At 35.9% G+C, this 15,000-nt stretch overlaps 1 protein-coding gene across 2 annotated transcripts in view; it reads left to right on the top strand.

Annotated features, from left to right (window-relative positions):
• Positions 1-15,000, top strand: part of scube1 (signal peptide, CUB domain, EGF-like 1) — a 101,818-nt gene that overhangs the window by 16,298 nt on the left and 70,520 nt on the right. For both annotated transcript variants that reach the window (NM_001260500.2, NM_001328599.1), the window contains exon 3: positions 671-796. In NM_001260500.2, the coding sequence (NP_001247429.2) occupies positions 671-796 (126 nt within the window). The remainder of the gene's footprint in view (positions 1-670; positions 797-15,000) is intronic.

The following is a 15,000-nucleotide window of genomic DNA, read 5'->3' as shown; positions in this document are numbered from 1 at the left end:
GCATTCTGTGGTTTAGTTTTACGTAGGATTTATTAACTTTTTAATCTTCAAAATAAATGCCATTATACAGCATAAAAGAGTCAAGATAAAATGTTTAACTATTTTGACTATGTTCTCCTGACATGAAAAAAATAAAATAAAATAAATTATATATATATATATATATATATATATATATATATATATATATATACACTCAGAGGGTGGCTTGACGATGACTAGATTATAGATTATGGTTTCATTTTCATTTTTAGATGAACCATTTAACTATAACTGAAATAATGAAATGGCCAGCACAAAGTCCTGAACTAAATCTGATTGAAAATTTCTTGTAAATCTTTTCGTGATCTATTTATAATTAAGAAACCGGTGGTTTAGTTTTACGATGGATCATTAGTTTTTTAAACTTCAAAATAAATGTCACTATCCATCATTATACAGTATAAAAGAGCCAGGATAAAATTTAAAACTACTCTGACTATGAAAAGAAAAACAAACAAAAAAAAACAAGCGAGGCTTGAAGTTGACTAAATTATGGGGTAATTTTCATTTTTGGGTGAACTATTTCACCAATTGTACAGCAACTAGCCAAAACACTTATATATGCATTACTGCAGTCCTTATTTGCATCTGAGTATGTTTGTCTGACCAATTTTCCTTTGTTTTTCAGACATTGACGAGTGTGAAAACGACTACAATGGTGGATGTGTTCACGACTGCATTAATATCCCTGGGAACTATAGGTGCACTTGCTATGATGGATTCATGCTGGCAGACGACGGGCACAACTGTCTTGGTAAGGATCTAGAGAGAACAAAATACACACACACAAACACACACACACACACACACACACACACACACACACACACACACACACACACACACACACACACACACAGTTGCCTCTTCTGAAGGACTTACAGATGAGCTTCCTCCTCGTCATTTCGTTGCCCGGCTAACAACCTCTGTAATGACCCCCTTTGCAAACGTAAACAAATCTGCCTCCGCGATCTTTCCATGCAGCGCCTCGGAAAAGGCCAGCCGAGCCACGTCTAGCGCCAGTAGTCCATTCCCCGTTCTGACAGGAGCCCGCCAACAGGAACCGTGCGATTATTTTTCATCTCTTAAAAATGTCACCCAAATGTCACCAGTGGCGCAATCGCATCCACTTCCCAGAAATCGGCAGTGCAGGTCCGATGTTTACGTTAGCGGTTAAAAATGGAAGCAGGGGAAGAAAAGGGCTGAGAGAAAATTAATAACTTGCCATCTCATATTTATTGAAATAGTTCAAAGATGAAATTCCACGACCCGGAGAGTGAGGGCCGGGTCTCATGGTTTTTGCTGGATTGCTGTGGGGATTGAGGAATTCGTTAAAAAGTGTGTTTTTTTGTAGCGGGCCTGTCTGCGTTATAAGTGAGTGCAGATGTGTGTTTGGTTTTGAAAGCGACTTATCAACCTGAAGTGTGGTGGCTCTGTAGTGTCACAATGACAACGTGTTACGCTTTCAAACATCAATGTTGCAAGAGAGATAAAGAGAGAGAGAGAGAGATACAGACAGCAAGACTGGTGTGTGTTTCTGAGCAGCTGGAGTGAAGAACTTGAACTGCTCTCGTCTCATCTCTGCTTTCATAATCCAAAGCAAATATGTGCACTGAGCCGAGTTTCAGGATGCTGAGGTCATCATTTTTCATTAGACGCCGTAATGATGATGGATCCCAGAGCAGGACACCAGGGCTCGGACCTTTAGGGACCTTTAGCACCTCCTTCAGCTTTCCATGTTTTGCTCCTAATTTGTGTCTCTTTCAAAGCAGACCTGGTAGTGGTAACAATCGTGCAATCATGAGGTCAAATATAGTATTTACAGTGCATTACTTATAGTACATTAGTATTTAAGTACAACGTACATTTTAAAAAGAGATTAGTTGACTTTACTTAAAAAATGTGAGTAAAATTGTTTTAAAAACTGTTGCTGTAAGATGATTAAGTACACTGTACTTAAAAATGCTGGGTTCCACACAAATGCTTGTTGTCTCAACCCAAATTAATTAAGTTAACTTAATCGTTTTTACAAATTTAAGTGGATTGAACGTAAAACAATTAAGTTGTCCCCCCAAAAAACTTAAGGATTGAGTTGTTTCAACTCATTTTAAATAAGTAGTTTGAACAGGCCGAAATTTATTTATTTAATTGTTTGGGCAACACTTTATTTTGATGGTCCATTTGAGTATTAGTAGACTGTCTCCTTAATATCTGCTGATACTGCTCCTTGAACAGACATTTAACTGACTATAAGAAAGTTTCCAAGTTCATGTCAGCTTACACTAACCCTAACCCCAACCTAACAATCTACTTATAATCTACTGTAGATGCAATGTAACTTAAATTCAACAAATGGACCATCAAAATAAAGTGTGAACTCTTTATTTTCATTTTCATTGCAAAAACCTTCATACACACAGTACCGCCTAAATCCTTACAAGGAAGAGATGGACCATATATCAAAGTTCTGTTGGAAGTACTCACCGTGAATTTAGCTTACTACAAAAATGAGCTCAAAACCCTCCCTCCCACTCCACCCATCTAACATTGGTCTAAGTATTTATGGAATAAAAGGCCTACGCAAATAACATTCACAATCATAATATGAAACTGGCTGGGAGAAAAATTTAAAATTGAAGCAATGTATACATAGACAATGAAACCAAAAGAAACATTGTAAAATAATTATAAAATAAACTCATTCATTTGTTCAATCATTTTATTTTCGGCTTAGTTCGATTAATCTGGGGTCTCCAAAGCGGAATGAACCGCCAACTTATCCAGCATGTGTTTTACGCAGCGGATGCCCTTCCAGCTGCAACCCATCACTCGGAAACACCCATGCACACTCATTCACACACATACACTACAGCTAATTTAGCTTAACAATTCACCTTCACCACATGTCTTTGGACTGTGGGGGAAACCAGAGCACCTGGAGAAAACCCACGCGAACACGGGGAGAACATGCAAACGCCACACTGAAATGCCAACTGAGGTTTGAACCCGTGACCTTCTTTCTGTGAGGCGAACGTGCTCCTTAGATTGGTTGTCGATATGTTTTAGAATTGTGTTTTAATGTATGTTTTAAGGTATTAATCGGCCAGGCTTCATCTTATAGTTCAAATCTTATTACTGCTAAAATATCTGCCAGATATTTAAGGTCGTTGAACCAGAAAATGCTAATAGTTCCCACATCCAAATAAAAGAAAAAGGAGATGGAGCTTTCTCTGTAGTTGGCCCTAAAATGTGGAAAGGGCTACCTATGTCCATTAGAACAATTTCCAGCGAATCTTTGTTTTGAGGGAAACTTAAACTACACCTCTTAGTTAGAGCTTTTAAATTGGGAGAAAATTGATCCTATAGTTCCTATGTTTTGTCTTGTTTTTTTATCTTTGATGTTGTGTGGTATGCTGGATGTACTGTATGTTGATTTATTCTATTGTTTATCAAGTATGTCCAGCACAATGGTCAGCAACTGTTGTTTTATTGATATTTATAAGTAAATAAACTAAAACTAAAATAATTACATGCCTCCCCTTTAATGAATAATATTGTATTTGACAATTTATGTATTAAAACAACATGGTTTACCTTACAATGTGCAAAAATAACTAACAAAAGAACAAAAAACAAGACATTACCATAACAGTCATTGTGTAAGAACTGCAAATACCCTTTCCTTCATAATTAAGTCTTTATTTTTCACTTTCTGTAACTTTTCATCCTTTTTTGTCCCCTTGAAATCTCTCTCTCTCTTTCTCCCATCCTTTTGCTCCCCCCCCACCCCCCCCCCCCCCACCCCTCTGTATTTTCTTGGTTATCTTGGCTGTGGGTCTGGTTGGAGTAACTCCAGGCTGTTTCCCTAGAGGCGATAGACTTGCCTTCTATTTGACATCTTTATTGTGGAATGTCTCAAATACAAGTCTAAATGATGGCTCTGGGAACTAAGACAAGGCCGTAGAGGGCCATCAACAGCACTGAAGGGGCTCTCCTGTTCAAACCCTCCCTCCTTCTGCTCTTCTTGTTATGTCTTTCCCTCCGCTTCCAGTTTTCTGTCTCGGACTCGCTACATTTCTCTTTATTTCTTCCCCTTCTTTTCTGATCTGTCCTCTCTCCTGGATATAATCTGGTTCTGTCTGTCTTTGTCTCGGCCGTCTCTCCTCAACCTAGAAATAGACTGACACAGAAAAGAGATTTTTTTCTCTTTCTCTTTCCCTGTCCTTCTCTTTGTCTCTTTTCTGACTGACTTTAAAGAGCAGCATGCATGATTTTATCCCAAAAATATCTTATTTGCCATTTGTCCTTCAATGTAAACCCTCTGCAAAGTTTTAATTAAAAAAGTGCATGACAAATAAAGATATTGGGTCTCATTCACTAATAATTGCATGCGTTTTTTTTGTATATGAACTTCTCATAGAAACTTTTCATCCACCCTATAAGTGATGAATTATTTTTTATTTATGGTTCTTTATACATGCTCATATGATTATTGCATTTGTGTGGTATAAGTTGTTCTTAAGTTTTTACATTTCTAATCTCTAAAGTTTTTGATGAGTCATGATTTATTCATGAAAACGTTGGTTTAGTGAATGAGACCCATTGTCTCTCAAATGAAATTTGCTATACTTTCCATCTTTTGCTTGCTTCTGATTAACCTCAACAGGTTGTTGCTAAAGGGGATACAGCTGCGACTGGAAGTTAAAGAGAATTATTTATATTATTTATTAAATTATGGATTAATTGGGTTTTATTCACACTTATTCCTACCCCAACCCTAAACCTATCACTTAAAGTAATGTAAAAACAATGATTACAGCAGGTATTTCTCATATTATTTAATAAATTACCTATTGCATTTTATTAACGTCTACCCCAACCCTAAACCCAACCCTCACATTAATGTAAAAACAGTAATAATTCCAAGAATTTTGCTATTATTTATTAAAATGCTCATTATATTTCATTAGTGTCAACCCCAACCCTAACAGTATTGTAAAAACACTAATTATACCAAGTATTTTCATATTATTTATTAAATTACCCTTTATATTTTTATGAACATCTACCCCAACCCTAAACCCAACCCTCACAGTAATGTAAAAACGAATTATTCCAAATGTTTCTTATATTATTCATTAAATTACCCATAATATTTTATTAACGTCTACTCCAACCTTAAACCTACCCCTTACAGTAATGAAAAAATGGTAATTATGCCAAAAATTCTGCATTTTATTTATTAAATTACCCATTATATTTTATTAACATCTACCCCAACCCTGACAGTAATGTAAGAACAGTAATTATACTGAATATCATTCACATTATTTAATAAATTGCTTATTATATTTTATTAAAGTCTACCCCAACCCTAAACACAACCCTCACAGTAATGTAAGAACAGTGATTTTACCATGATTTCTGCATATTAATTATTAAATTACCCATTACATTTTATTATTGTATACCCCAACCCTAAACCCAACCCTCACAGTAATGTAAAAACAGTAATAATTTTTTATATTATTTATTAAATTACCCATTATATTTTATTAACGTCAACCCCAACCCTTAATCAACCCCTCATAGTAATGTAAGAACAGTAATTACACAGAGTGTAATTCATATTATTTATTAAATTACCCATTAAACTGTATTATATGAACGTCTACCTTTACCCTCAAAGTAATATGAATTATTTTATTTTATATTGTTATGCTATATTGATCCACACCTGTATCCCTTCTAGACTGTACCACGTCAACATGATCAAAGTAATAGATTTGCATAGCCCCGCCTTTTTCCAAAACTGAACACTCTGAAATGGCCATTTTGTTTGGATAGTTACAGAAAGACCAATCAAAATAGGCCAGAATTAGATCAAAGTTGGCTTGATTCAAATGAACCATCAAAATTATTGCAAATGCCTCAATTAAATCCTAATTTGCTGCTTATTAATAGTCATTAAGGTGGTAGACATGATTAGAGATCTGGTATACGATCATGCAGAATATTTACGTTATTTAAATAACAGGCAGGTAATAAGATATTAGTTAATTGGTACTTAAATTAAAGTGTTACCATTGACTCTTTAAGCAAATAAACCTGTTGTAGGACTCCAACACAATGTTATTACAGTTAAAATACCACGTGACCTACACTTTAATCTTTGTGTGAGAGGCTAAAAGAATGTTTCTTGTTCAATAGCATTTGTGGTGTAAAGTTTATTGCCAGTAAAAGTAATTTCAAGTTGTCCCTCCCTCACTCTATGCGTTTTGTTGGAGCTTATTAAACTCGCAACACTTCTTTGAGGTGTCGTCATATGGCGCTTGGTCATGTTTCCTCCTCATGCATTTCTCTCCTGTCTGCATAATGTCGATGTTTCTCATTCACACATCATCTTGTGTGTGTTTGTTTGCTCCTTCAAAACCTCATTCGTTCTCATTGGAGCTTTAACGTCATATGATGCGTTGTCAAGGCACCACTCATGTTTCTCAATGGCATCTGCGCGCATTATGGCAAGTTCAGATGGAAGTGAAACCACTAGAACTATTGACCTTCTCCAAAGGTTAAATGAATCATGTTTATCATGACCTTTTCCTGTAATCTCCCTTTTTTTTGTTCTTCTGACATTCTCTTTCTATTTCATTTTCTCTGAGTATGTATTGCTTAACCTTTTCTCGTTCGCTTACATATAATTAATGATTTCTGTCAGGTAGATTTTTTTTGGATGAATGTGAAGGTGATGACTACTGATGTCATTTCCTTTAAATTTAATATACAAATGTAGTCATTTAGGAATTTTTTGTTTGGCGTAAAATAAAAAAAGTGCAATGTTATTTATATTCATTTTTGACAGCAATGTTTAACTTCAGATCAGTTACCAGATCACTCTTTGGTGGATGACAAATAAACGACCCTGACCACAAATAAAAACATTTGTCATTCTGACCAATGGTCAATTCCTGAAAAAAGAGAGGGAAAAAAGAAAGAATAAATTCTCTAAATTACAATATTATTATTTGAATTAAACTAGTATAAAAAAACTGTAATATACTGTAATATTTGCAATCAATACAATTTTGGAAGTGTAGAAATATTTTTAAGCTAAAATAAGTCGAGCTAACAGGATTGTTTGAGTAGACATTTATTAAATATGCCAAAAATATATTTTAAAAACATTACATTACATTAAGTTATTTTAATCAAGTTATCCAGCAAATATAATAATCTGGCCAAAAATGTTTATATATATATATATATATATATATATATATATATATATATATATATATATATATACATACACAGACATTTATACATATATATAGGGGTCGTCAAGGCGGAATGTACTGCAAACTTATCCAGCACACGGAAATTCATAACTTTTTGATTTAGTGGCCAATTCATATGAATTCATATGATTTCATTTGTACAATTTACTACAATTTGCTTATCCCCCAATGACGGTTTGGTTTAGGGGCCACGCTACCTCTTTAAAATTGTACATTTTCAAATGACTGAACTTGCACAAATTTGTACGAATTAGCCACTAAACTGACAAAATACTTACGTTTTCTCGTCAGATCAGGCTGTAAATATCATATGGTCCTAAGTATTTAAACCATTTGCTGTGACACTCATTGAAATGGTTCTACATCCTCATTTGAGTCCCATTGTGTTTGGTTATACTAACTGGACTTAAATAAACAAAGCATTATTTTTAATAGAGAAATTAAGTGAAAGCGATACCGTGTCTCAGTGGTTAGCACTGTCACCTCGCAGCAAGAAGGTTGCTGTTTCGAGTCCCGGAAGGACCAGTTGGTATTTCTGTGTGGAGTTTGCCTGTTGTGTTCATGTGGGTTTCCTCCAGGTGCTCAGGTTTCCCCACAGTCCAAAGACATGCGCTATAGGTGAATTGGGTAAGCTAAATTGTCCATATTGTATGATTGCAAGAGTGTATGGGTGTTTCCCAGTACTGTGTTGCGAATGGAAGGGCATTAGCCGCATAAATAGTAATAAGTAGTAACAGTAACTACTAAACAAAAATTAAATTAAGCTGCTTGGTTTTAGTTTTTACTATTAATGTGAATGATTTGATATATGGACTACAAATTCCAGTCATGCAACACACACACACCTGCTCCAAGTCTCCATTAATTACACTCCCACAGCAGAAGCTGCTCATGGACTGATTACTAGACTATTTATACAGCAAACAAACATACAGAAGTTATCGAGTCTTGTTATACTGAAGTGTGAACATTACGATGTGTTTTCCTTGCCTTGTCTTGCCGTGTTTTTGATCCTCACCTTGTTTGTTTGTTTATTACTGTCTGCTGCCTGCCTTTTTAACCATCTGCCTGTTTATTGACCACTACTCTGGATTGCCCATATACATCTGTTTGCTCCTGTGTTGACTGTAGCTTTTAATCCATATACTAGCAGATTTGTAGTCCGTTAGCGATCTGCACAGGCAGATTTTCTACTCACTGTTCTTGGGATTGTTTTCAGCTATTTTAATAAAAGTATTCAGTCTTAAATCCATGTTTAAAACTTGAAGAGTGATAGCACGTGTTGAGCAAAAACTACACGCTAAAAATGCATAAAACATTGAACATAAACCAACTAAGTTATCCCCAAAAAAACTCAAGAATTGTGTTGTTTCCTCTCATTTCACATAAGTAGTTTGAACGAGCAACAAAACTCATGCCTGCCTTTGTGATTTTTTGATTTTGCTATGCATAAACACACACGCTCACACACACTCTCAGAGCCTGTGTTCAAACAAACCCACTAAGCGCTAACCAAACCGCAAGCTCTTTGAAAGGGTACGGAAATCAGCGCTGCGGCTTGTCTTGTGTAGGAAGTCATTTCAGATCGCCACATGTTAACAAGTTGAAGCTTTAATTGATTTAAGATTGGCTAATGGGGGGCTGATTAAAGAGCCATTTACTGCAGTTCCTCTGTCTTTTTCATTTCCATTCTTATTTGTTTTCTCTCTCTGTACAGGCAGCTGGACTCAATGTGTTGATCATTTGGTCCTTTTTTTATGAATGCCTGCGCTGCTGCTGCTGTTTATTTATCTTTTGGCTGCTTTTCCACTCTCGCTCCAACATCAGAGTGGGAGGAGAAAGCCTGAGTAGTTGGAATTAAACAGCTTTAAACGTGAGCGTGTTTCTCTTCTGTTGTGTACGCTTCACTTGATTTTAGTTCAGTTCAAATCAGGTCACTCTTCTGTTCACTTTTGCTTCAGTTCAGTTTACTTGACTGTGCTTCACTTTTGTTCTGTTCTCTTCACTCAAGTTTCATTTGATTTTTGAAGTTCACTTCTCTTTTGTTTTGTCTTGTTCTGTTCTGTTTGTTTCGGTTGGCTTTGCTTTTGTTGATGTCGCTACATTTCTGTTCACTTAGAGTTCATTTCACTTCACTTCCTTCTTTTCACTTTGAGTTCATTTCACTTCTTTCTGTTTACTTTGAGTTCATTTAACTTCTGTTCTGTTCACTTTGATTTCATTTCACTTCTCTTCACTCAGTTCATTTCATTTCTGATCACTTTGAGTTCATTTCACTTCACTTCCTTCTGTTCACGTTGAATTAATTTCTGTTCTGTTCACTTTGAGTTCATTTCACTTCTCTTCTGTTCACTTTGAGTTCATTTCACTTCTGTTCACTTTGAGTTCATTTCACTTCTCTTTTGTTCACTCTGTTCATTTCACTTCTGTTCACTTTGAGTTCATTTCACTTCTGTTTTGTTCACTTTGAGTTCATTTCACTTCTGTTCACTTTGAGTTCATTTCACTTCTGTTTTGTTCACTCTGAGTTCATTTCACTTCTGTTCACTTTGAGTTTTGCTCTGTTTACTTTTTTACATTTCTGTTTTATTCCCTTTGAGTTGATTCAACCTTTGTTCTGTCAACATTTTTGCACTTATGTTCACTTTGAGTTTGTTTCACTTCTGTCCTGTACACTTTTCTGTTCATTCCACTGTGGCTACTTATGATGAATAAAGGGACTAAGCCGAAAGAAAATGAATGAATGAATGAACAAAATACTGTCCTTCAGTTTTAATCTAAATTAATTTAATCCTCTTCAATTTCCACTCTCTTTTTTCTATTTACTTTGCTTTGATTGTTTATTTCACTTTGCTTCTCTGTTTACATCAGCTGAGTTGAATTCACTTCGCTCCCTGTTTCATTTCTGTCCCATTTTGAGTAGCTCATTTTATTTCTCATGACTCCTGTTTTGTTTAACTCTCTCCTCTTACCCTTTGATTGTTGTTTCTCTTCGGTCTCTCTCAATGGCCTTCTCCCTCATCTACTCTCTCCTTCTCCCTGTTGTATCATGTCATCTCAGATCTCCTCCAAATTAAAGTTTACACAAGAGCAATCAAACAAAACAAAAGCATTCTAGTTCAAACTCGCAGGCCCGGGATTGCCAGCGCTCTTGTTTAACATTTTGGCAGAGAGGGCCTTAATTGAGAGATGACAGCTGAAATGTTATTTTTCTCCCTTCTTTTAAAGTGAGAGCGTGCTGTCACACTGATGATATCTGTTTCCATTCCTACATTAAAACAGGCGCACAACACGCTCGCAACTAAATATTCGCTCAGCCGGGAAGTCCAAATCCTCTTATCAAATATTACGCTCGTCCGCAACCTGACAAGCCACTACAACTAGATTGTTGCATGAGATACGGAGATAAAAGCTTGTTATTGGGTGGTCATATGTGACGTATCGTTGCATTTTTTCTCAAAAGAAGAAAGAGAGATGTTTCAGAGTTTCAGGGAGTGAAGAAAAATAGTATAATTTATATACACTCTCAGAAATAATGGTACAAGAGCTGTCACCGGGGTGGTACTTTTTCATTTGTATTTAAATGTTGTGGTACGGTACAGTACAGGTCGGTACGGGTCACCTTTATCAGGCTTGCGTTTCCACTGCCGAAAGGGTACTAATGGTATGACAGAAAGTTTTAGTCAACGTCATTCTCGCTTGATGAAATGTCAGAGTAAAACTGTACACATATCAAATGGGTAGCACTTCTCACAAAACAGATACTTTAAAAACTTAAAACCTTGTGTATTATAAATTAAAATAGCCTACGGTAATTCTGCACTTATGTGAAATGAATAAATAAATGCAACATATATGAACACATACAGATGCTTACAGTTTCCAATATGTTACCAACTACAGAAAAACTACACACAGCATACTTTTAGTCCTTATTTGGGTTCAAAAACAACACAAAATATAGCCCACAGTCAGTGCAAACTTCTCATCTGTATCTTTAATATTCACCAGCACATGTAATTTCTGTTAGAAAGTAATTTCGAGTTCATAATAGCCCAAAAGGTGATGATAATAGTTAACCACAGCAGTTTGTTCATCTTTCGGGTTGCTGAAAGAATCATTTGCTCCTTTGCTTTTTTTCTGGAGTCTCCTTTGTTTTTTTCGCGTTTCACTTTCGCGTTTCAGAAAGAATCGGATGTCAGAAGCACTTCAATAATAATGGCCACGTAAATATCATCAGCTCAAGAAGTTTGTTATTTCAAAAATAGATGCGCACAAGATCTCTCTCGAGAAAGTGAAACCGCTCGCGCTTTAGACAGACTCTTAAACAACAACAGGGCAGAAGGTAGATTCTGCTCTTCTTCTTGGCTTTGTGACTGTTCATCAAGAAGACAACAAGGTTTGTTTAAGCTCAGGTCGACCATGGCTCGTTATTATATGTATGTATTATTACAGTGTAATGTTTCAGCTGCGTATTTAAAAATGTTGTTTTTATTTGTTTTGTTGTTTATGTTGTTTTGTTTGTTTTTATTCTCCTGGCTTGTGCACAAGCTAGTGACGCTTCTCTGTAAACCAATAGCATTCAGCTGTGCGTCTTGCTCCACGTTTTGGTACCCTTTTGTTGTGCTAAGTAGCCTTTCTAAAGGGTACCCAAAAGGTTGTGCGGTACGGTTCGCCTTTTGGTAACTTTTGACAGTGGAAACGGCCATAAAAAGCGTACCGAACCGTACCACTCAGTGGCCAAAAGGGTCCATATTGGTACCTTAAAGCTTTATATTAGTTTATTGAAATTTCAAGAGGTACACTTTTGTACATTTTAGGCATTAAAATGTCCACTTGAGGTATTAATAAGCACCTTTTAGCTACAAAATGTGTACCTTTTGAAAAGGCACCACTCCAGTGACAGCTCTCGTACCAGGCACACAACATCATATGATGTTAATCTTTAGTTCTATTTTGGTTGCGACCAAAATCGAATGTCATTGTCACATCCCTTCCTGCTCACCCAATCAACATTCTCCCTCACATACCACCTCCATCCTATCCCGTGAACCTTTACCAGACTTCTAACGACTTGCACCTGTTCCCCATTACCTATGGACACTATAAAGACCCACCTTCTCGGTTTACTCGTTGACCGATATTGAAGTCAGATGGTTGTCTTCACCTTTGCTCCTTCTTCTTCTTCTCACCTTCTTCCATGGATGTTCCTTATGCGTCTTCGAGTCCTTCATACTGATCAAGGGAAGTGATTATTCTTATCTGATGTTTACTAGAAGATCTGCTATCACTCTGATGAACTGTGTGCTTGTAAACTCACCTACGGATGATCTTTATCTGCTTACTGATCCTTCTCACCGATCTAGTGGAAAGCTTACACTTGTGTGTTGTTTACCAGAAGATTCACCACCAACCAGATGAACTGTGTATCTGAGTATTCACCTGCAGTGGTTAATGAGAGCAAACACCTTGTGAGATCGAATGCTTACACTTGAGGTGTGTTTATTCCGTAAACCCACTACCTACTAGATGAACTGTAAATCTGTATGCTCTCCCACTGTGTGTACAGCGAGCAAACTTCTAGTAAGAGCTAATGCCACACTATTGATACTTACATTGCTATGAACATTACAACAGCATATACATCAACCCTTTGAACTCCCATTGTGATTAGTGACTTTGATTTTAATAAAACTTGTGAAAAGGTAACCTCCTCTGTCTTCCTTGTCTACCAGCGTGACAGTCATTTTGCTGTCTAATACTGACGTCAGCTAACATCGAATACCGACGTCATCTGGCATTGATATTTGGTTGGTTTTAGGTTGTGGCATTAACTAACTAAAATTCCATTTTTTTTTTTTTTTTTACGTCACAACATGACATCCATACACAATCAAAGTCTAACATCACTTGACATTGATCTTAAGTGAAATTTGGGAAATTTTGTCATAAGTCTAACCTTCAACATAGCAAAGCAACATCATTTTGACGTCAAACACTGACACGTACTCATAAGAAATGTTAACTAAAATCCAACATCAGCTTAACATCATAATTTCATAATAATTCATTTTGATTTCGGACTCTGACCTCAATCTGACGTTGGGTTTTGTCGTCTACCTTATTCTTATACAACCAACATTTTAAGTTCAACGTTAATTTTACATCTGTGTGACATCCGGTGCCTGCTGGGAAAGACTAATAATTAGGCTTATGCTAACTTGATTTCTGGTTTAGCAGCAGAAGAAAGAGAGATGTTTCAGTGTTTTAGGGAGTAAAGAAAAAACTGTAAACAGAAAGTGGAAAGAAAGAGGTGACAACCAAATTGATAGCAACATGCCTTTTTTTTTAGTAGCAACACAAAGTTTAATTAATTCAGTAAACACTTGTAAACGACGATGGCAAATTACTTACAATGTGCTGCGGGGTGAAATGCAACTACAAAAAGCGTGTGTATTTACAGTGTTACATGGCAACACTTTCCCGGAGGAACATTTTATTGCTCAGAGTTTGCTCTTTAATAGTTTTGGAGACATAATGGAGCTGTTTGCTATGTTTCATTTATCTTTTTTTCTTCTCATTTGTGTGTCAGCCTATTTTTTTCTGATTGAATCTTGTTTAGAACGTAGCATAAGCCACTTGTAAAACAATGAATGTTGTACACAGGATCAAATATTCATTAAATCAGGTGTGGAATAGAAACACACAGATTTCTTCCACTATCATAAGTGAATTATCATCATTAAACATGCTGAAAGTGACTGTCCATTGTTTGTAGATAGAGATTTGGGCGTCTGTTTCTACACTTTGTCATGTTTTTGTGTGTGTTTTGTTTTTGATAAGCTGCTTTGAAACAATCTACATTGCAAAAGCGCTAAATAAACATGAATTGAATTGAATTGAAAGGATAAAGATAGCTAGATAGTTTGTGTGTGTTTACTGCCCTGTCTGTTTGGAGTGTGTTGAGAGGCAGCAACTTTTACAAGCTCTTTATTTGTGTGTGTGAAGACCTTTACAGCCATTAGCGCCCAAGCGTTGTGGTACAAAATCACACTTCACTATCATCTGTTTAGCATGTAAGTTTTTTAGACTTCATTAATGCCTTCTCTATATGAATGCATTAGCTGAAATACATGTGCAAATGCAGGACATGCAAACACATAAACTCATCCTCAACATGCAAACACAACCACTTTTTTCACAGTTTAATTTGGTCACAGTGGTTTATTATGTGGCTGCTGGCTTTACCTTGCGACATGACTCTTATTTTAGCATCCGCAGAGGCGTCTCGTTAACACCGTTCGGGACAGCAAGGCCTTTACTGTCCTATTAACTACTGTACGCTTCAAGAGAGGGGGTCTTTATGCCTTCATCCACAGAGGCATCCCTGTCTGTCCTTGGATCCAAAGCTTTTTTTAACTGCACTGTAGAGTTTAAAAGCCTGAGAGTGCTACTAAAAAGTGTTGATATATATATATATATATATATATATATATATATATATATATATATATATATATATATATATATATATATATATATATATATATATATATATATATATATATATATATATATATATGTGTGTGTGTGTGTGTTAATAACAATAATAGTAATAATAATATGAATAATAATAGTGGTAAAAAATAAAATAATAATA

The sequence above is a fragment of the Danio rerio genome, chromosome 4, assembly GCF_049306965.1.
Source record: "Danio rerio strain Tuebingen ecotype United States chromosome 4, GRCz12tu, whole genome shotgun sequence".
Classification (NCBI taxonomy): Eukaryota; Metazoa; Chordata; class Actinopteri; order Cypriniformes; family Danionidae; genus Danio; species Danio rerio.
This window is presented reverse-complemented; position numbering and strand designations above follow the sequence as displayed.